The sequence below is a fragment of the Peromyscus californicus genome, unplaced genomic scaffold (genome assembly GCF_007827085.1).
Source record: "Peromyscus californicus insignis strain IS unplaced genomic scaffold, ASM782708v3 Scaffold_9__1_contigs__length_137607984, whole genome shotgun sequence".
In the NCBI taxonomy this organism is placed as follows: domain Eukaryota; kingdom Metazoa; phylum Chordata; class Mammalia; order Rodentia; family Cricetidae; genus Peromyscus; species Peromyscus californicus.
The window spans coordinates 84,844,058-84,865,303 of NW_026294617.1; the positions used below are offsets into that span (position 1 = coordinate 84,844,058).

At 37.5% G+C, this 21,246-nt stretch overlaps 1 protein-coding gene across 4 annotated transcripts in view; it reads left to right on the forward strand.

Annotated features, from left to right (window-relative positions):
- Lrif1 (ligand dependent nuclear receptor interacting factor 1) overlaps positions 1 to 21,246 on the forward strand; it is a 73,428-nt gene that overhangs the window by 49,559 nt on the left and 2,623 nt on the right. The window contains exons 1-2 of one of the 4 annotated variants that reach the window (XM_052730931.1): positions 10,080 to 10,725; positions 18,940 to 20,422. The exons of 1 other annotated variant lie outside the window; for it this stretch is intronic. In XM_052730931.1, the coding sequence (XP_052586891.1) occupies positions 10,658 to 10,725; positions 18,940 to 20,422 (1,551 nt within the window). In that variant the 5' untranslated portion in view covers positions 10,080 to 10,657. Of the gene's footprint in view, positions 1 to 10,079; positions 10,726 to 18,939; positions 20,423 to 21,246 lie in introns of those variants that run through there. 2 more of the 4 variants (XM_052730932.1, XM_052730934.1) reach the window with 2 other exon arrangements.

Consider the following 21,246-nt stretch of genomic DNA (forward strand, 5'->3'; position numbering starts at 1 on the left):
TCGATTTTAGAGAAGGTTCCATGGGGTGCTGAGAAGAAAGTATATTCTTTTGTTAGGGTGGAATATTCTGTAGATATCTATTAAATCCATTTGAGTCATAATATCTATTAATTCTCTTATTTCTCTGTTAAGTTTCTGTCTGGCAGACCTGTCCATTGGTGAGAGTGGGGTGTTGAAGTATTAGTGTATGGGATTTGATGTGTGAATTAAGCTTTAGTAATGTTTCTATTACATTACTAATATTAGTGTATGGGATTTGATGTGTGAATTAAGCTTTAGTAATGTTTCTTTTACAAATGTGGGTGCCCTTGTATTTGGGACATAAATGTTCAGAAATTGATACGTCATCTTGGTGGATTTTCCCTATGATAAATAAGTAATGTTTTCCCCAATCTCTTTTGATTGATTTTAGTTTGGAGTCTATCTTATTAGATATTAGGATAGTTACATCAGCTTGCTTCTTACATTCATTTGATTGGAAAGTCTTTTCCCAGCCTTTTACTCTGAGGTAGTGTCTCTCTTTGAGGTGTGTAGCTAGAGTTTTTCTCTCTGGGTCCCGCCAAGCCCCGGCAGTCCTGTAGCCCACTTATAAAATAAACATACAGATGCTTATATTATTTAAACTGCTCAGCCATTAGCTCAGGCCCACCATTTTCTAACTCTTACACTTATACTCAGCCCATTTCTGTTAATCTATATGTCACCACGTGTTCCATGGCTTTACCTGTTACCTTTACATGCTGCTCCCTGGATGGCAGGCTGGCATCTCCTCTAGACTTCCACCTCCCAGCCTCTCCTCTCTGTTTGTCCCGTCTATCCCATACTTCCTGCCTGGCTACTGGCCAATCTTCATTTTATTTATTCACAACATACAGGACATCCCACAGCAGAGGTGTGTTTCTTGTATGCAGCAGAAGGATGGATCTTGTTTTTGTATCCATTCTGTTAGTCTGTGTCTTTTTATAGGCGAATTGAGTCCATTGATATTAATGGATATTAAGGACTAGTGATTGGTAATTCCTGTTACGTTTTTGGTGGTTGTGTTATGTGTTTCCCTTCTTTGGTATTTGTTGGTATGGGATTATCTATTGCCTGTGTTTTCATGGGTGCATTTAACTTCCTTAGGTTGGATTTTCCTTGTTGTGCTTTCTGTAGGGCTGGATTTGTGGATAGGTATTATTTAAATCTGGTTTTATCATGGAATATTTTGTTTACTCCTCTATGGCGATTGAGAGTTTTGCTGGGTATAATAGTCTGTGTTGGCATCCATTGTCTCTTAGTGTCTGCATAACATCTGTTCAGGACCTTCTGGCTTTCAGAGTCTCCTTGAGAAGTCAGGTGTTATTCTGATTGGACTGGCTTTATATGTTACTTGGCCTTTTTCCTTTGCAGCTCTTAATATTTTTTCTTTATTCTGTATGTTTATTGGTTTGATTATTATGTGTCAGGGGGACTTTTTTTTGGATCCAGTCTATTTGGTGTTCTGTAAGCTTCTTGTATCTTCATAGGCATTTCCTTCTTTAGGTTGGGAAAGTTTTCTTCTATGATTTTGTTCAATATATTTTCTGTGCCTTTGAGTTGGTATCCTTCTCCTTCTATCCCTATTATTCTTAGGTTTGGTCTTTTCATGGTGTCCCAAATTTCCGGGAAGTTTTGTGTTAAACTTTGTTGGTTTTAATGTTTTCTTTGACTGATGAATTTATTTCTTGTATCGTATCTTCAATGCCAGAGATTCTGTTTTCCATCTCTTGTATTCTGTTGGTTATGCTTGCATCTGCAGTTCCTGCTCCTTTACTCAGATTTTCCATTTCCATCATTCCCTCAGTTTGTGTCTTCTTTGTTGTCTTGACTTCGGTTTTCAAGTCTTGAACTGTTTCCTTCACCTGTTTAATTGCTTTTTCATGGCTCTTGTCTTTCTTTAAGGAATTTATTTATTTCTTCCAATTTTTTGTTTGTCTTTTCTGGATTTCTTTAATGGAATTTTTCATTTCCTCTTTAAATGTTATCATCTTATCATCTTCTTAAAGTCATTTTTAAGGTCGATTTCTTCTGTTTCTTCTGCATTGGGATGATCAGTTCTTGCTGTTTTAGAACCACTAGGTTCTGATGGAGTCTTATTGGTCTTTATGTTGTTGACTGTATTTTTGCACTGGTGTCTACCCATCTCTTTCTCCACTGGGTGCAAGTGATATCTGTGTCTGAGGGAGCCTCTCTTGGTCTGATAGATACTCTTGGCCCAATAGAAGCTCTTGGTCTATTTGGGGCTCTTGGTCCAATTGATGCTGATGTACTCTGTGTCACAGGGAGCAGCTCTTAATCCAGTCAGCACTGTGGGCTGCGGGCTCTGTCTCATGGAGCAGCTGCAGTCTTGAAGGGTGGGTGGTTTTGGGAATGGTGGAGCTTGTGGGTTACAGGGTCTGATGGGGGATGGTGGTAGTCCCATATGTCTGCAGGAGACTTACCTACTGGCCTGAAACAGGGCTGCAATGGGTGGTGGTGTGGGGGTGCAGGTTTGAGCCCCTGGGGTCAAAGCCTAGAGGATGTTGTGTTCAGCTGTGCGGACAATGACTCACCTCTTAGTCCAGTCGGTGCTGGTGGGCTCTCATTTGTGGCTATTGTAAAGGGTGTTGTTTCCCTGATTTCTTTGTTAGCCTGTTTATCATTTGTATATAGGAGGGCTACATATTTTTTTTTTTTTTTGGTTTTTCGAGACAGGGTTTCTCTGTGTAGCTTTGCGCCTTTCCTGGATCTCGCTCTATAGACCAGGCTGGCCTCGAACTCACAAAGATCTGCCTGGCTCTGCCTCCCGAGTGCTGGGATTAAAGGCGTGCGCCACCACCGCCCGGCCTCATATTTTTTTATTTAGTTAATTTTGTATACAATCACTTGACTGAAGGTGTTTATCAGTTGTAGATGTTCACTGGTAAAATTTTTGGAGTTGTTTATGTATAGTATCGTGTCATCTGCAAATGGCGATACTTTGACTTCTCCTTTCCAATTTGTATCACCTTGATTTCCTTTAGTTGTTTTATTGCTCTAGCTAAAACTATACGTACTATATTGAGTAGATATGGAGAGAGTGGGGACAGTCTAGCCTTGCCCCTGTTTTTAGTGGAATCAGTTTGAGTTTCTCTGCATTTAATTTGATGTTGGCTGTTGGCTCACAGTATATTATTGCCTTTATTATGTTTAGGTATGCTCCTTGTATTTCTGTTCGCTCCAAGACTTTTTTTTTTTTTTTTTTTTAGGTTTTTCGAGACAGGGTTTCTCTGTGCAGCTTTGCGCCTTTCCTGGATCTCGCTCTCTAGACCAGGCTGGCCTCGAACTCACAAAGATCCGCCTGCCTCTACCTCCCAAGTGCTGGGATTAAAGGCGTGCGCCACCACCGCCCGGCTCGCTCCAAGACTTTTATCATGAAGGGGTGTTCGGTTTTCTGAAAGGCTTTTCAGCATCTAATGAGATGATCATGTAGTTGTTTTCTTTCAGTGTGTTTATATCGTGGATTACATTGACAGATTTTCATATTTTGAATCATTCCTGCATCTCTGGAATGAAGCATACTTGATCATGATGGATGATCTTTTTGATGTGTTCTTGGATTTGGTTTGCTAGCATTTTATTGAGTATTTTTGCATCAATGTTCATGAGGAAAATTGGCCTATAATTCTCTTTCTTTGTTGAATCTTTGAGTGTTTTGCATCGTATGGTAACTGTGGCCTCATAAATGAATTTGGCAATGTTCCTTCTGTTTCTGTTTTATGTAATAGTTTGAGGAGAGTTGTACTACCTCTTCTTTGAAAGTCTGATAGAATTCTGCCCTAAAACCATCTGGCCCTGGACTTTTTTTGTTTGGGAGACTTTTAATGACTGCATCTAATTCCTTGGTACTTATAGGTCAATTTAAATTGTTTATCTGATGTTGATTTAACTTTGGTACATGGTATCTATTGAGGAAATTGTTCATTTCTTTTAGATTTTCCATTTTTGTGGAGTACAGGATTTTGAAATATGACCTAATTATTCATTGAATTTCCTCAGTGTCTGTTGTTAAGTCCCCCTTATAGTTTTTTATTTTGTTAATTCGGATATTCTCTCTGCCTTTTAGTTAGTTTGGATGAGGGTTTTTTCTATCTTGTTGATTTTCTCAAAGAACCATCTCCTTGTTTCATTGATTCTTCGTAGTGTTCTCTTTCTGTTTTATTGATTTCAGCCCTGAGTTCAATTACTTCCTGCTGCCTATACCTCTTGGGTGTGTTTCCTTCTTTTTTTGTTCTAGAGTTTTCAGGTGTGCTGTTAGGTCATTTGTATGAGATTTCTCCAACTTCTTTATGTAGGCATTTAGTTCTATGAACTTTCCTCTTAGCACTGCTTTCATTGTGTCCCATAAGTTTGGGTATATTGTACATTCATTTTCATTGAATTCTAGCAAGTCTTTAATTTCTTTTTTATTTCTTCCTTGAATCAGTGGCAATTCAGTAAAGAGTTGTTCAGTTTCTGTGAGTTTGTAAGCTTTCTGTTGTTGTTGTTGTTGTTGTTGTTGAAATCCAACTTTAATCCATGGTGGCCTGACAAGATACAGGGTTTATTTCAGTTTTCTTGTGTCTGTTAAGACTTGCTTTGTGACCAAGCATATGGTCAACTTTAGAGAATGTTCCATGAGGTTTTGAGAAGAAAATATATTTTCTTTATTTGGGTGAAATGTTCTGTAGAAATCTGTTAGGGCCATTTAAGTCTTAAAGTCTGTTAGTTCTGTCATTTCCCTGTTTGGTTCCTGTCTGGACAACCTGTCCATTGGTGAGCATGGGTTTTGAAGTGTTCCATTATTAATGTGTGAGGTTCAATGTGTGATGTAATTTTAGTAATGCTTCTCTTACAGATATGGGTGCCCCTGCATTTAGGGCATAGATGTTCAGAATTAAAATATCATACTAGTGTATTTTTCCTTTAATGAATATGAAATGTCCTTCTCTATCTCTTTTGATTAATTTTGGTTGGAAATCTATTTTGTTAGATATTGGGATAGCAACACCAGCTTGCTTGTTAGATCCATTTGTTTGGAAAATCTTTTTCCAACCCTTTACTTTGAAGTAATATTTGTCTTTGATGTTGAGGTGTTTTTTGTATGCAGCAGAAGGAGGGATCCTGTTTTCATATCCATTTTATTAGCCTGTGCCTTTTTATTGGTCAATTTAGTCCGTTGATATTGAAAAATATTAATGATTAATGACCAGTGATTGTTAATTCCTGGTATTTTATTGTTGGTGGTGGTAGTGTGTGTGTGTGTGTGTGTGTGTGTGTGTGTGTGTGTGTGTGTGTGTGGTGTATTTCCCTTGTTTGGGTTCTGCGGGTGTGGGATTACCCATTGCCTGTGCTTTTGTGGGTGTAGTTTACTTCCATGGGTTGGAGTTTTCCATCTAGTACCTTCTGTAGAACTACATTTGTAGATGTATATTGTTTAAATTTGACTTTGTCATGAAATATCTTGTTTTCTTCATCTATGGTGATTGACAGTTTTGCTGGCTATAGTAGTCTGGTTTGGCAGCCATGGTCTCTTGGAGATTCCAAGACATCTGTCTTGGCCCCTCTGGCTTTTAGAGTCTCCATTGAAAATTTGAGTATAATTCTAATAGGTCTGCCTTTATATGTTACTTGGCCTTTTCCCCTTGCAGCTTTTAATATTCTTTCTTTGTTCTGTATGTTTAGTGTTTTGATTATTATGTGACTTAGGGACTTTTTTTCTGATCCAGTCTATCTTGTGTTCTGTAAGCTTCTAATACCTTTATAGGCAAGTCCTTCCTTAGGTTAGGGAAATTTTCTTCTACGATTTTATTCAATATATTTTCTGGGTTTTTGAGCTGAGATTCTTCTCCTTCTTCTATTCCTATTATTATTCTCATGGTGTCTCAGATTTGCCAGGTGTTTTGTATTAGGGGTCTTTTAGATTTAACATTTTCTTTGACCAATCAATCTATTTCTTCTATCATATCTTCAGCACCTGGGATTCTCTCTTCCATCTCTTGTATTCTGTTGGTGATACTTGTATCTGTAGTTCCTGTTTGTTTTCCCAGATTTTCCATTTCCTGAATTCCCTGTTTGTATTTTATTTCTTCTATTTCAATTTTCAGGTTTCCTTCACTTATTCTCTCTCTCTCTCTCTCTCTCTCTCTCTCTCTCTCTCTCTCTCTCTCTCTCTCTCTCCCTCTCGCTCTCCCTCTCCCTCTCCCTCTCCCTCTCGCTCTCCCTCTCCCCCTCCCTCCCTCCCTCCCTCTCTCTCCCTCTCTCTCTCTCTCTCTCTCTCTCTCTCTCTCTCTCTCTCTCTCTCTCTCTCTCTCTCTCTCTCCCTCTCCCTCTCTCTCTCTCTCTCTCCTTTTCTGGTATTCTTTAAGGGATTTGTTGATTTCCTCCAAGGTTTTGACTGTCTTTTCCTTGATTTCTTTAAGGGAGTTTTTTCATTTCTTTTTTACGTACCTCTATCATCTTCATAAAGTTGTTTTTAATGTCATTTTCTTGTAATTCAGCTGTGTTGGAATATTCAGATCTTGCTGTCATAGGATAGTTGAGCTCTGGTGGTGTGATATTTCCTTGGCTATTGTTGGTTGCATTCCTACATTGGCATTTAGGCATCTGGGTTTGGAATGATTAGCTCTAGTTCCTGATTTCTGAGGTTGTCTTTGTTGAATGAATATTTTGTTCCATGGTTTCTGTTTACTCTTTGGTCTTCTAGAGTTTGTGGTCTGGATTTCTGACAGCTGGAATGACCTCTGATCTAGTAGGGAGTCTCTGTCCAAGTTGGGATGTGGATTCTGGCAATTAGCTTGGTCATTGGTGCATCATAGGGGGTCTTTGTTCTTTTGCTTGGTGTGCACCTATTCTTCTAACTGATGTGGTCTGCACCTGAGCAGCTGAAGTTTGCTGGAGTTGGGGTGAATGTCTGTTCTTCTGCCTGCACCTGTACTTGTGACTAGAAGCTACTGGGGTTGGGAGCAGAGCCCAGCAACAGATCAGGCAATGGGCTGGGAAGGCAAGGTTGTGGGACTGGTCTTTGGAAACAGACACTAGGGAGTGATACAGTTCTATGGGCAGGTAAGTCACTCATCTATTCTTCTGACTGATGCAGCCTGAAGCTGACCAGCATAAGTCCACTGGGGTTCCCACTTTTTTTCATTCAGTGGTGAATTTTTCTGTTTTCATGTGTTTGTAAGCATTCTGTTGTTTCTCTTTTTGTTGATATCCAGCATTAATTTGTGGTGTCAGATAGGATGCAGGTTGTTATTTCAATGTTCTTGTATCTTGGTATGTGGTTCATTTTTGGAGAAAGTTCCATGAGCTGCTGAGAAGGTATTATCTTTTATGTTTAGGTGAAATATTTTGTAAATATCTATTACATCATTTGACTAATGATGTTAATTTATCTTCGATGTTTCTTTGTTTCAGTTTTATTTGGATGACCTTTCTATTGGTGTGAGTTGAGTACTTAAGTCACCCACTATTACTGTGTGAAGGCCAATACATGATTTTTGCTAGAGTGGTGTTTCGGTTATGGACTTAAGTGCCCTTGTGTTTGGTGCATAATTGTTTAGAATTGCAATGTCATCTTGGTGGATTTTTTTTCCTTTGATGAGTATGTAGTATCCTTCCCTATCTCTTCGGATGAGCTTTGGTTTAAAGTCTATTTTGTCAGGTATTAAAATGCATACTCCAATTTGCTTCTTAGGTCCATTTATTTGGAGTATCTTTTTACCCTGAGGTGATGTCTCTCCTTGATGTTAAGGTGTGTTTCTTGGATACAGCCAAAGAGTGTGTCCTATTTTCAAACATAATCTGTTATCCTGTTAGAATTCACTGTCTTTCAGTGACTTCTGCTATCTTGTGATGAAACAAAAATGAAATTGTAGTAAAAATTTTGATTTTTAACATATTTCAAGATGATTTTATAATATGCAATGGATCTCAGCAGTGCTCATGAAAATCCAGCTACATCCAAATCTGATGAGAACTAAAAACTGAAGATAGCGATCTGTAAGTTAGGGACAAGATACATAGAATCTTCCAACAGACAACCTGAATTTGGAACTTAACTCCACCAGTCACCAACTATGTGACTTCCAGAGAGTATCTGCCTGACATATGGTTAGTTTCTTCATTTCAGTATAATATTTTTACTAGCTTTTAGGAGCAAATGAGTATCTATTTATGAAGCACTGAACAATGCCTGGAACATGTTATTATGTATGCATTTTGTAGCATAATAATGGGTTAGAGGTAGTAATTAAAATCATGAGCTGGGATATAAGCAGCTGAAGAGAAACTGTTTGTGAAAATGAGAGGAACAGTGAAAGAGAATTCACTTATTTAATAAATACAGGAGTGGACCTTCATGGCACACTGGGTAGATCAAAAGGTAGGAAGAAACACACTAAAGTATATTGCCAAGACATCAAGAGTGAAAGAATAATTAATGGTGTTGCTGACTAAAGATGTTAAGTGTGAGATATACAACATTAATTGCTATAAATGGTTGCATGAGTTGTTTAATGAGCACATGAGATGCTGTGATCCAGCTCCTAGAATTTTCTTCAGATATGATCATGGTCTTTTTTATTCTAGCTGCTTATACTGTTGCCAATAGACATGCCTCAGCAATCAGCCTCTTGATTACAGAATTCCTTCTTACACATGGGTATGAAACCCTAGTTTTCTTTTGGTCACAGCATAGATTCAGTAACTGATTATCATGGAGCATAAAGCCTCATGTCTACATCCTCCATGGGAAAACTTTGAAGACTATTTCAGATTTGGACTGAGATAAGACTTTTTTGCGATTCTACATCTCAGCCTAATGCCCCTCCTCTTTCTCTCCCTCCCTCCCTCTCTCCCTCCCTCCCCCCCACCTCTCTGCCAAATTTTCTCCTTTCCTTTCACAGAAACTTCCTGACTTCCAAAGTCTGGATAGCCCAGCCTTTTAAAACAGGGTCATATTGTGTAGCCCTGGCTAACCTGGAACTCACAACGGAGACCAGGCTGACTTCAAATTCAGAGACCTACCTGCTTTTTCTTTCTCAGTGCTGGACAAAAAGTCATGCACCACAATGCCTGGCAAAGGGCTAGTTTTTAAAAGCTTGATTTCATAAACAAAAGATGGCCAGAAGCAAGAGAGCATTAAGGGCTGCCCACTTTCTTTTCTGTCTTTAGTATGGGACGTATTTTATTGAAAAATAAATGTGTTATTCAGAAGTTGGAAAATACCACTTGCTGTTAACATATCAAGGCATGAAGTTCTTAAATATCCACTACATTTAGCAATTAGGGAAATGAGTAAATCCCTTCCTCCTTTATTCTTTCTTTCCTTTTTGTGAGACATTTTCATGCAGTACATGCTGGTCTTCTATTTGCTGAGTAGCCAAGGATGACCTTAAACTCGATATCCTCCTTCTTCTACCTTCCAAGTGTTGGGATTACATGTGAGTGTCACTAAGCCTGGTAAGTAACTCCATTTTAAAATAACTATGCGAACCTCCAAACTGTCTACCTTGTAACTGTCCTTAATTTGAACAGTGAAGCATACAATATTGTGTATACCAAATAAAATTGTATCTTCGAAACCACTTTCACAACATTGCACCTAATTGAACCGAACAAGAATTTCTTCTACCCATTAATCAGTGTGATCCCAAGTGATTGCGCAATAGTCGCTTAATTGAATGATTCTAGAGATTTCTGAGCGCTATTTTCGGAAAATTTAAACAAGCGTTTCAAAGATACAAACATACAGAGACTTGGAGAATCAAATATACGGCAGTAAAATACAGATTTAACTGAGACATGAGTGTGGGCATGGAGAAAATGGTTAATCGAATAATCCAGAGGCAAAACTTCAAGAAACAGAAAGAAAGAAAAAAGAAACTCAACTCAAAATAAAAAAGACAATAAGTTCTAGCCACAGGAAGGTATATAAAGCTTCTCAATAATTTGTGGCAACTACCAAATGCCAGCCCATGTCTACTGAAGCAAGCAGCAAAGGAAGATGTGAGACGCCTTTGGCATGCAAAAGTGCATGCACAAGAGCAGACGATCGACAACTGACCCCGGAAATACTTTATTTCGCGTAGGCAACGAGAGAACTTTCTCTTTTGATTCCTCCTTTGATCCGGAAGAAGAGACATCAACCTTCGCTGGCGATTGGGCCACGTCATAAGGGCGGGGCCACAGCGATCCATTCGCCTTGGTAACCATAGGTGACCAAGCAGTACCTCGGGGCAGAGGTTCGCTCGCTCTAGCTGCGCGCTCAGCTGGGCGCGGTCCCCAGCGCCTGGCCTTCCCTGTCTTCTCGGATGCGACAGTGCGGGGGGCGGTGCCATCGACGGCCCGCCCCCCGCGTCCGCTCTGACTGGCTCTGGCGCGTCACGTGGCTCAGACACTCGTCTGAACCTGCCTGAATCTGGGAGGGTGCGGTCGCCGTATTGTGTCTTCCGGCTTCCACAGCCACTTCCCTCCGAAGCCAGGAAGGGAGCCCTTTTCAGTGCCTTCAGTCACGCTCCTTGCCGCCCGCATCACGCCCCTCAGTGGCTGCGGTTCCACACACTCTTCCGGTTCGCGCCTGGGTTGGGGACCCTGTCCCCACACTACTCCCTGCCCTGTCCCCTCCCACCCCTCTAAAATGTCTAATAGTCTCCAGAACGCCTTTCTGAAAACCGCAGAGGAAAATTCAGGCTCAGGCTCGCATTGGTAAGTACCGGTTCCCAGCCCTTCACGCGCCCGCCCGCCCGCCCGCCCGCACCCTGTGTCTTAGGATGTCAGATGGCCGCGTTGGCTGACGTTGAGCCCCACAGCGGGGGTAGCTGCGGGGCCGTGCGAGCGCAGTGCCTTCACCCTGGCGCTCCAGAGCTCCGGGCGCACATTCCTCCAGGAAACATAAAACGCCCTCAGATGGTGACGCAGTTAGCCTCTCTTGGACTCAGGCGCGCAGGACGCCAGCAGCTTGAATTTCATAGGCGGACGGAGTAGATACCCACGGAAGAAAAGCAACATGGCGACGTTCCAGGTGTTCAGAATCCTTCTGGAAGAATCTCAAGCACAGGCAGCAAAACACACAATTTGGATTAGCAAATGCAGCCCCGGGGCGCTGGACCTTCAAGTGAAATAGTCACATTTTAATGTACTTAGAAAACGTTGTTCTAGAAGAAGGGACTTTAGTATTTGAACATTTCAACTAATATGGAGAAGAGTGAAAAGTTTAAACGTTAAGCCAGCTTTTCCAGGCAGCGCATTTGAAACTGGTGTAAAGGGAGTGCATCTCATTGGTTGTCTCCACAAGGGACAGTTTGGCTATTTCCAACACGATTTTTGTGGCTCTGGCTGGATAGGAAACTATATAGCAGAGGCTGTCCTCAGTCCAGCCTGGGCTTGCCTAGTGTTAGGATTACAGGCTGCGACAGACTTCTCTGGTTAAAAAACAGATCACCAATAACTTTTTAAATTTGTGTTAATCCAGGTGAAATAAATGCGAGAACAACAAAATGTTCTTTAGGAAAAATGTTTTAATTTATGACTTCCATGGTTGTTGAGAATCATGGTGAGAAGCAAAGATTAGTAAATGTCTGAAAGTAAATGAACAGCATGAAATCTAAGAGCAAAACTCATGAAAGAGGATTTGCAGTTGAAGAAAAAGACTGCCTGGTGTTTATTGCAGCTTTGTTCGTTATTATTTATTAGTATTTATGAGACTAATGCGCCACTCTCTGATCAAAATAATAGCGCCTAAGAATATTTTGATAATAGAAAAGGAAGAAACAAGAAATAGTATAAGAAAGAAATAAAGGGTTACTTTAATATTTACTACTATTATAAGAATATAACTTTGTGTCCCGTTTTTAGCCTGAAGTAGGTTTCTTTTAGTTACAGGTAGATACAAACCCTAATTGCGATGAAAAAATAATGGTTTTTTTGTTTGTTTTTGTTTGTTTTTAATGAATTTTCCCTTAAATCCCTGGGTTAAAAAACAAGTGGTCATCCTGCCTCAGCCTTCCCAGTAACTGGAAGTACTACTTCTCAGTAATAGGAAGTTACTACTGTGTAAGTACAAAAGAAAGTCGTGAATAGTAAATAGTGAGCTGTTGATATTGAAGAACCATTATATATCATTAAGAGACAGCTCTTTGGTAGTATGTATATTTTGTGGAAATTTGGAAACAGATTGTATCCTATAGGCAAAGGTAGAACTACTTTACTTTTTAATAACTAATTTTTTCTATATTTTAGTGCCTGTATATTTATGATATCTGATGTACTATATAGGTTATAGCAGGTGTTTAAGACAGCATTCTTTTTCAATTCTAGGAGTAAGATTAAGTGATACATAAAAGTTTTGGAACACTGGGATTCTCTTTTAAACAGTTACTAATTTGGCAAATTTTGAACTCTGAAGAATATTTTAAATTCAATTATGTTTTGGTTACTTTCATAAAAGTCATTTCAAATTTATTAATTCATTTGTTTATGTGTTGGTGCTTTGTTATACTTACATGCTTTTATTTCTTTAAATTGTCTGATATTATCATAACATATTTGGGGCATTTACCACCAGATGGTTTCCTGAGGTGTTTGACACTTTCCTTACTGGTTACATATTAGATTATACTTTGTTTTAATAATAACATGCCTGATGTTGAAATGTAATTATGTAAATAATTTGATTAATGTTGCTTCTTTGTTTTATTGGAAGATATATATATATATTTTGATGGCACGGTTATTTGTTTTCTTTGTAAAATTGATAGGATTTTCTTTTCTGTAGATGTTTGAACTTTTCTTGAGTTACTTATTCTTTTCATGAAAATTCAGTATTGTGATAAAGGATGTTTATTATTTAACTTATCTGATTTAATTGGGCATAAAAATAGGGAACTCAATTTTATGAGTGCAGAGCAAAATCTGGATATTTGTGCAGTAGTATCCATCTCATCCAGGTTTGCACTGAGAACTTATTTCCTCACTTGTGTACCACAGGTGGGAAAATAGCTCGCTCCTAAGGGTTGCTTCAGTCTGGCAATGACTTCATCTTTGGAGACTGATTGGTCAGGAAATGTTAAGAATAGGATTGATGCAGTTAGGTGTGAAGTTTGGATAACTAATGACAGTGCTGGTTTAGAATAAGGATCAGATTGCAGGTGATTTTTGAGAAATACTGAGGGCCTGGATTCGGTGGTAGAGAATACGGACTAGATTGGAAAATAGGCAGACCTGATCAGCAAATTACCATTTCTTTCGAGATGTTATGTCAGTTTTCTGGTCAATATTTGGAATTAGATAAGACAAACACACAAATGCCCAGTTAAAATTACTACTGTCGGAATGTGGCTTGGTTCCCTTGGAAAGAAAATGTCTCATTGCTGCTTGAAGCCTTTAGTTGTGAAGTTTCATCTTTACAACTTTAGAGTAGAATGGGAAGGGAAATGGTCTCCTAACAGCTGAAAAATACATTATTTTCAAAATTATAAAATGCTTATTAGTCTCCATGGTGTTCATCATTCCATTTCTAATACATGAATGATGCATATCCATATTAGAATAGTTAAGCCGGGCGGTGGTGGCGCACGCCTTTAATCCCAGCACTCGGGAGGCAGAGCCAGGCGGATCTCTGTGAGTTCGAGGCCAGCCTGGTCTCCAAAGCGAGTTCCAGGAAAGGCGCAAAGCTACACAGAGAAACCCTGTCTCAAAAAACCAAAAAAAAAAAGAATAGTTAAAAAAAAAAAACCTCAGAGATTACATAGTTTTGTTAGCACATTTAGCAAGACTCTTTAATTTTGAGATTGGCTATCACTGTGTTGACCTGACTATCTTGAATACCAAGACTCATGTGATTTCCCACACCTACTTCAGCCCTCGAAGTTAGCTGGAACTACAGATGTGTGCTGCTATAGTTAAGTAGGTTTTCTAAAATGAGTTAGCCAGTAAGTAGAAGAGCCAGAATTAGAAGTAATCTTTCTAATGTATTTCTCTTTTAAGTCTTAAAATTTAGTGGGTTTTTTTTTTTCAGTGTAGTTTCTCATTTCAAATACCAGGTGGTTTAATGTAGCTGGTGCACTAATAATTCTAAGTGTCCAAACTGGATTATGGGATGAAGTATCTTGTTATTCTAGTTTTAGTGACAACATTAGACCACAGAATGTGATCTCTAAGAAAATGGAATATTTTTAAGAAAGTGGAGTCTGAGTGTGATTTTGGTTAAACTATTAAACTGGAGATTCCTACTAAAGCTGGAAAATGTGTGTATCAGTTGAAAGAGTATGTATGAATTTTATTCAATTTATTACTTTTCTCTTTAGAAGTCTGCATTTCCGTTTAGTTTTAAGAACTCATTTGTCAGTAAATCAGATCATTTTTAATAGCTTGTAGGAATCAATTTAGCTAGCATGTTAATTTGCTCTGTTGGGCAAAGCGGAGCTATGAATACGATAATCTACCTTAAAGAATTTACAGTCTGTGGTAGATGATGTGAATTTCTAATGATATGTAGACTTGGAAGAAGCTGCATTTTGTTTTCTGTCGCTTTGGCAGGGAAGTGGCAGTTGTAAATATAGGTAAACAGATATATAAAATGTACTATATAAAGTGTATTTCTTTGTAAAACAAGAATAAGGAAACCGTGTAGCCTATAACATGTGAGACATTAAAAGTGTAATTTGTTCAGTTACGTGCCATTTGAAATATACTTGCTCTGTATTAATACAAATAATTATAAAATATAGGTTATTTCTGTTGAAGCTTCTGGTTTGTTAGGCATATTTTTCTAATAAATGAAATATATTTATATCAAAGGAGACTAAACACAAGTATTGAACTAGTTTTCTTGGAATGGCAATTGGAAAGAACTACGCTTTTTTTTTATATATATATATAATATTTTTGAGGGTTTACTATTCCTGGTATTTGAAAAATAATTGTAGAATTATTGAGTTTCTCATCTTAAGGAATTTCAGTGTTACTATGAAAAACAATATTTAATTCCTTTTTTAAAGTAGGTAATATTAAAGGCATTATATTCCAATATTAACTGGAATAATATCAATAATGCTTTATAGTCCAAAGCTGACAAAAGTTGAGTTGGTATGACTGTCAGATATTTTATGGAAGAGCTAGAATTAGAACTTCATTTTATATTGTTGTGATGGACCAAAGAATACTTAGTTAAATAATGCACATGGCATAAAGGAGTTTCTTTGATAAGAGCAGAGATTCCATGTAGAGAAGTTACAGGTAATGGTGGTGTAGCTATTGATTATAGTTTTCTTTTTTTTTGGCAAACGATTGGCAATGATGAATATTAATTTAAAACTGAGTATGAAGCAACATTATAAAACCAGCATTAATCTTTCATAGCTACATGCTAGCCAACAGCAGTTAGAATCAGAAAGGCTAAACACCAGAGCAGAATGCAGGGATGAGATGAAGAATTCGAGACACGAGATGATGGGAGCTAATTTAGATATTAGATATTCTAGTAAGAAAGAAGTGGAAAAAAAATGGGGAAGACCTAGTAAAAGAATGAAAACTTTGTAGTCTGGATGTTTCATTCATTTTAGGATATGTTTCTTAGCTGTTTATCTTTTATAACCATGTATTCATGGTGCTATGAATTAAAAATTTATAAGAAGGATAATAAGTCAAAGCTAATTAGGTAATTAATCTATGTGAGCTTGCAATCAGCACTGTTCCATGATTGCAAAGTAGAATATAGTACTAGTTTTAATAGAGATTAATTTTACCTTGTTGGATTTTAAATGATGATATTTAAATTAAAATGTTTGATAAAAGACCACAAATAAGGGAGTGAGGATTAATAGTGGAGCTAGGAGTAAAAATATATAACTATAATTGCCATTATTGCAAAGGAGATAATTGAGGGAAGTAGTTGAAGCCATGAAAATGAGTTCAATCTTTAAGGGGAAAAATATCTTGAAGGAGAAAAACAGTGTTAAAATGAATTGGGCAATAACTGTATTGGGGGAATAATCAAGGGTGAATACTTAACATACAGGAACGTTAATAAGGAGACATTAAGAAAGTCAAGAGAACCTATTATACACAATAGGAACCATGAAAGAGAAAAGCTTCATGAGGAAGGTATAGTAAGAGTGTCATTTGCACCAGGCAGTGTCACGTGATACCACACATTTAATCCCAGCTCTTGGAGGCAGAGGCAGGCAGATCTCTTTGAGTTCCCAGGCCAACCTGGTCTACAGAGTGAGCTCCAGGACATTCAGGGCTACACGAGAAACCCTCTCTTCAAAACCAAAACCCCCCAAAAAAGTGTCATTTGCAACAGAACATGTAGTGGGAACAGACTGGGGTGACTTGGTAATCTTTGAGAATGAAGTTTTAGTAGAATTATAGGAATGAATTTAACAGATAAGGAAAATTTCATTAATGTCAACAGGATTTTCTTTATTTTTTTTTATAGTGGATTCACTACAGCAGGGTGAGAAAACAGGATTTATGTACTCTGACACAGGCCCCTAAGATGAGATGCCAAGGAATTATGAGAGTATGAAAAGGAAGACATTCTGGCCATTTTGAGTTTCAGGAGCCCACAAGATTCTGAGTAAAATGTCCAGGGAGAGTTTGGATATATATCTTGTATCCCAAAGAAGCTACAGATACAAAATTTTTATTGATGATGTAGAATCACTTAGTACTTAGGAAACTATGTGGAAAAGAGTACAGAGTAAAAAGACTAATATTCTTTAGCTAGGATGAGTTGTCAAAGATGGTTGAAAGTCTTCGAATAAGAATATTTTTAGGTGAGTTCGAGGCCAGCCTGGGCTACCAAGTGAGTTCTAGGAGAGGCGCAAAGCTTCACAGAGAAACCCTGTCTCGAAAAACCAAAAAAAAAAAAAAAAAAAAAAAAAAAAAAAGAATATTTTTAGGAAAAGGTTCAGGTGCAAGCACTTTTTTATTTCTTCAAATATATCACTTATCTTATTTCATGATAATTATTTGTCTGTGTTTATATACCTGGTTTTAGTGAGGGATTCAGCAACTACATTGTTTATGAGTTCTGATAGTAAATATTTAGACTTTGAGAACCTTTTAGTCTCTCTTGGAACTATTTAGCTCTATTGCAGCTCAGCAGCCAATGTGTGGTAATAAAACTTTGTATTTTTGGATACTGCAGTTTAGTCTCCTAACAGAACTTGGTACAGAATTCCTTTTTGAAGTGTTTTTCATCCTTTTAAAGTCTGAAAACTACATGCCTGTGAGTTAACATAAAACCAGAATGGGTCAGATTTAGCCTGACCCATTTTCCCTAACAAAGCCTGGTGTTTGAACCATAAAACTCGGTACTTCGTTAGTTGGTTTTGAGACTTGGTGTTGTTCTCTTGCTCAGGTTCACCTTCAGTCTCCTCCACCCCCTAAGTGTTAAGATTCCATGTATGAGACACCATGCTCATCTCTCACTGAGTATATTTTCATTTAATGTTGAATAAATTCATTTTGTGCTTACAATGTACTTTTTGCAGAGATAGTGCAGGTGGGTCTTCAAACCCTGAAAGCAAGAACTGAGACTTCTCCTTGTGTTTATACTTCTCTACACTTACTAAAAGTTAGTATAAGTTTTCCTACACAGAATTCTGTTTCAAAACTTTTGAGGATAACATGTTTCAGTTGTAGTGAGGATACATAGAATTTTGGGTGTGGTTTTTTCATTTATACTTGATTTTAAAATCACACCTGTAGGTTGTAAAACAGACCTTTACACTTTTGAGAATTAATACACACAGAATAATGTGTCTTTAAGGTTTTCTTCATTTATTCTTAGTCATCTAAGAACATATCAATTTGTGGACTTCATGGTTACGTTTTTAGACTTTAGCATGAAAAATCATCTGTAGATGTAAACATAGGTATATGATAAGAATATGTGGCATGAAGGAAATTAACTGCAATAAGTTTATTATGAAGGAAGGACAAGGATAGTTGGCTAGAGAATGTGTCTCTTAGGAAGTATCATTTATGCTGAGACTTAAGCTCCAAGTAGAGTTGTATAGGAGAGAAGTACCTGGGTAGAGGAATGTCATTGCCTCGCATTACATGAGAGCACTATACTTTCTAGGATCTGAAAGGTGGTTTTAGATATAATTTGATAAGTCATCTCCAAATGGATTATGCAGAGATTAATGTATCTTGGCTTTTTATAAACCTGACAATTTGTATTTAAAAAATAGCTCATAAGAATGGAGATTGCAGTGGACTAATCGAAAAAATATATTCCTCTCAAGTATGCTATACCTTTATGGAAAACCTCTCAACCAAAATTTCCATGATATTACGTTCAGATTGTTTTATAGTAAAAGCATTAGAAATAATTGCTGTATTCAAGGGCTGTGGAGCATGTATCACATACATGGAAACAATAATCCAAGAAGGAAGTGGTTTCTACATGAGTATTTTCATTAAGTCAACAAACTGAAATATCACCACATGAGAGATCTCAAACAAGAGAAAAAAGTTGGCAGAATTTGTCAAGGGAAGAAGATAGAACTAATTGGAGATGGGAGAGTGATAGAAGTAGCAAAATTAGAGTTGAAATAACAGTCCTGCTTGGTAAAATAAAGGAAGAGAATAGAAATTAAAGGAGAAGAGAATGATAATAATGTGAAGAGTCTTGTCTAATAGCACTATGTTTGAGTACAACTTTAGAAACCTTTTCATTTTGGAATAAATGTTAAGATTTCATAACCTACTTGTGACATCTGAATCAAAGTTGCTTATATCTTTATCTCTTCTTCAAAGTCTATTCCATTATCTTTTCATTGCAGACTTAAAATTACATACTGTTATTAAATTTTAGTATCTAAAGTAATTGCAAATACTTGTTTTAAATAAAATGTATATAACTTGTAGTATGTTGTGTTTATTTACTCAAAATATTTTTTTAAGTGTTTCAGGCTGCATGTACCAAGTAGTTCAGACGATTGGCACGGATGGAAAAAATCTTCTGCAATTACTTCCAATTACTAAATCTTCTGGAAATCTTACCCCAGTAGTTCAGTCTCCAGTGGTATCTGACGCTTTGAAAGGGGATACAAGAAAACCAGTTCAAGTTACTTTTCAAACTCAGATTTCCAGCTCTTCCACAAGTGCGTCAGTTCAATTGCCCATTTTTCAGCCAGCCAATACTACAAAATATTTTTTTACAGGAACAGTAGATACATCAGGAAAAGGTAGAGTTACTTCTGTGGGGACTGGAAGTTTTACACCACCAGTTTCTAAAGTTGAGAGTCATGGTGTGAAAATTGATGGACACACCATGCAGACGTTTGCTATTCCTCCCTCAACACAAAATGATTCATCTTACTTTGTAGTCAATACCCCAAGTTTTCCAGTGAATGTGAATTCTTCAGTTTTGCCTTCTGGGCATCATTTACAGATTCCAGCCCATGCTGAAGTGAAATCTACACCTGCATCAACCTTTTCTCCTTCAGTTCAGCAAAAGACACTTGCAACTGCAGCCACAAGTACCTCAGGAACAGTTGAACCCTCCCAAATACCAACAGTTATTTTTGTATCGCCTGTAAATTCAGTGAAAAATAGAGTTACCAAGAACTTTCAGAATATTTACCCCAAACCAACGATATCAAATACTATGAAAATTCTACCGAATATTGCTACAGAGACACAGTTAAAAGGTTGTCAGCATTCTCAAGCTGCTCAAATGAAATGGAATTTTCAAGAGAGTCTACAGCCTGGTATTCCATCCCTTGTTCCTGTTAAGTCATCAAATAATGTGGCTTCAAAGATTTTAAAAACTTTTATAGGTAGAAAGAAAAAGAGAGATAATGCTGTAAATACGCCTCTGTTGAATACCATCAGTTCTAATGGGACACAACCCATAAATGTGCCTATTAAAGATAATGGTTTGGTAATGTTTAATGGGAAAGTCTATCTGTTGACTAAAAAGGGGACACGTGGTCTGCCATCACAAAATAACCAACAGAATTCTGTTTCTTCTGATATTTCACTAAGGAAAGATTCATCACAGGTAGTAAGTTCAAGTCCAGGCACAGAAACATCCAAAGAGGTATATAGTGCTTTGATTAAAAGTAAATCTTTCCAGTTGGAGACAAAATCACTCTCAAATACCCAGCTTGCTTCCATGACCAATCTAAAAGCAGTGAAGAAGGAAAAAGTGGAGAGACCATCTTTTTCTATGACAAACCTACATACTATGAACCAATCCAATATCTACCTTAAACAGAGTAAGACTGTATTTACAAACCCAGTCTTTCCAGATGGATTTAGGACAGGACAGAATGCCCCCAGAAAAGGAAATCTCATCCAGAGCATAGAGAAAATACGTTCCTCTGTTGATGCAGCAACTGTTACTTCACAACAGTGTGTTTTCAGAGACCAAGAATTACAGGTAATTTTCCCGTGTCAGGGTGTTCATTTTGTATATCTCTGTGGAAAATATTTCTTAATCGTCAAAATTGTCTGATAGCTGTCTCCTACATACATACATACCCCACCCACACGTGCTTACTTAAAGTTCTCATCTGAATAAATATTAGAGGAGTACAGTTGATAGAGTCTAAGCAGCATCTTCCTCTTTCATTATTTAGCTTGGCAAATCTGTAAGGCAGAATGGCAGAACTAAGTGCAGAAGAATTGGAGGGTGATATGTCTTCAAGGATTAGTAAGATTGAGTGACTATGCATACATGTGTATACTGCATATAATCTTAATAGCCTATGTTTAGTATATAAAAAAATTAACTTCATAGAAGAGACTGGATTTAAAGATGGAAACTTCAGGGTAGAGCTTTACATTTTTTTTCTTGCTTTGTTTTTGGTTATGGTCATGGGAAAAACCCATAGTTTTTTTTTTTTTTTTTAAGTACCATGAAATGGGTGAAATAGAAGATGTCAGAACCTTTCCGTCAAATAGAATTTTTATCAACATCTTTGAGTGTTCGAGCTTTAAATTTTTGGGGGGCGGGGATTGGCCTTTTGAAGATGTATATTTCTTTTTAGCCCTTTCTGACTCCTCTAATTCTATAACATATCTATCTGCTACCATTATCTGGTTAGGACATGTGTAGCCACTTTTTCCTTGCTTGCTCACTTAGTAACGTTAGTGTCTGTCCCCTTCAGTACAAAAATCACTGAATTTTAAAGACTAAGGAGGTAAATTCTAATAAAAATGGGATTGGTTGGAAACATTAAACTTACAGAAGACTACATCCTT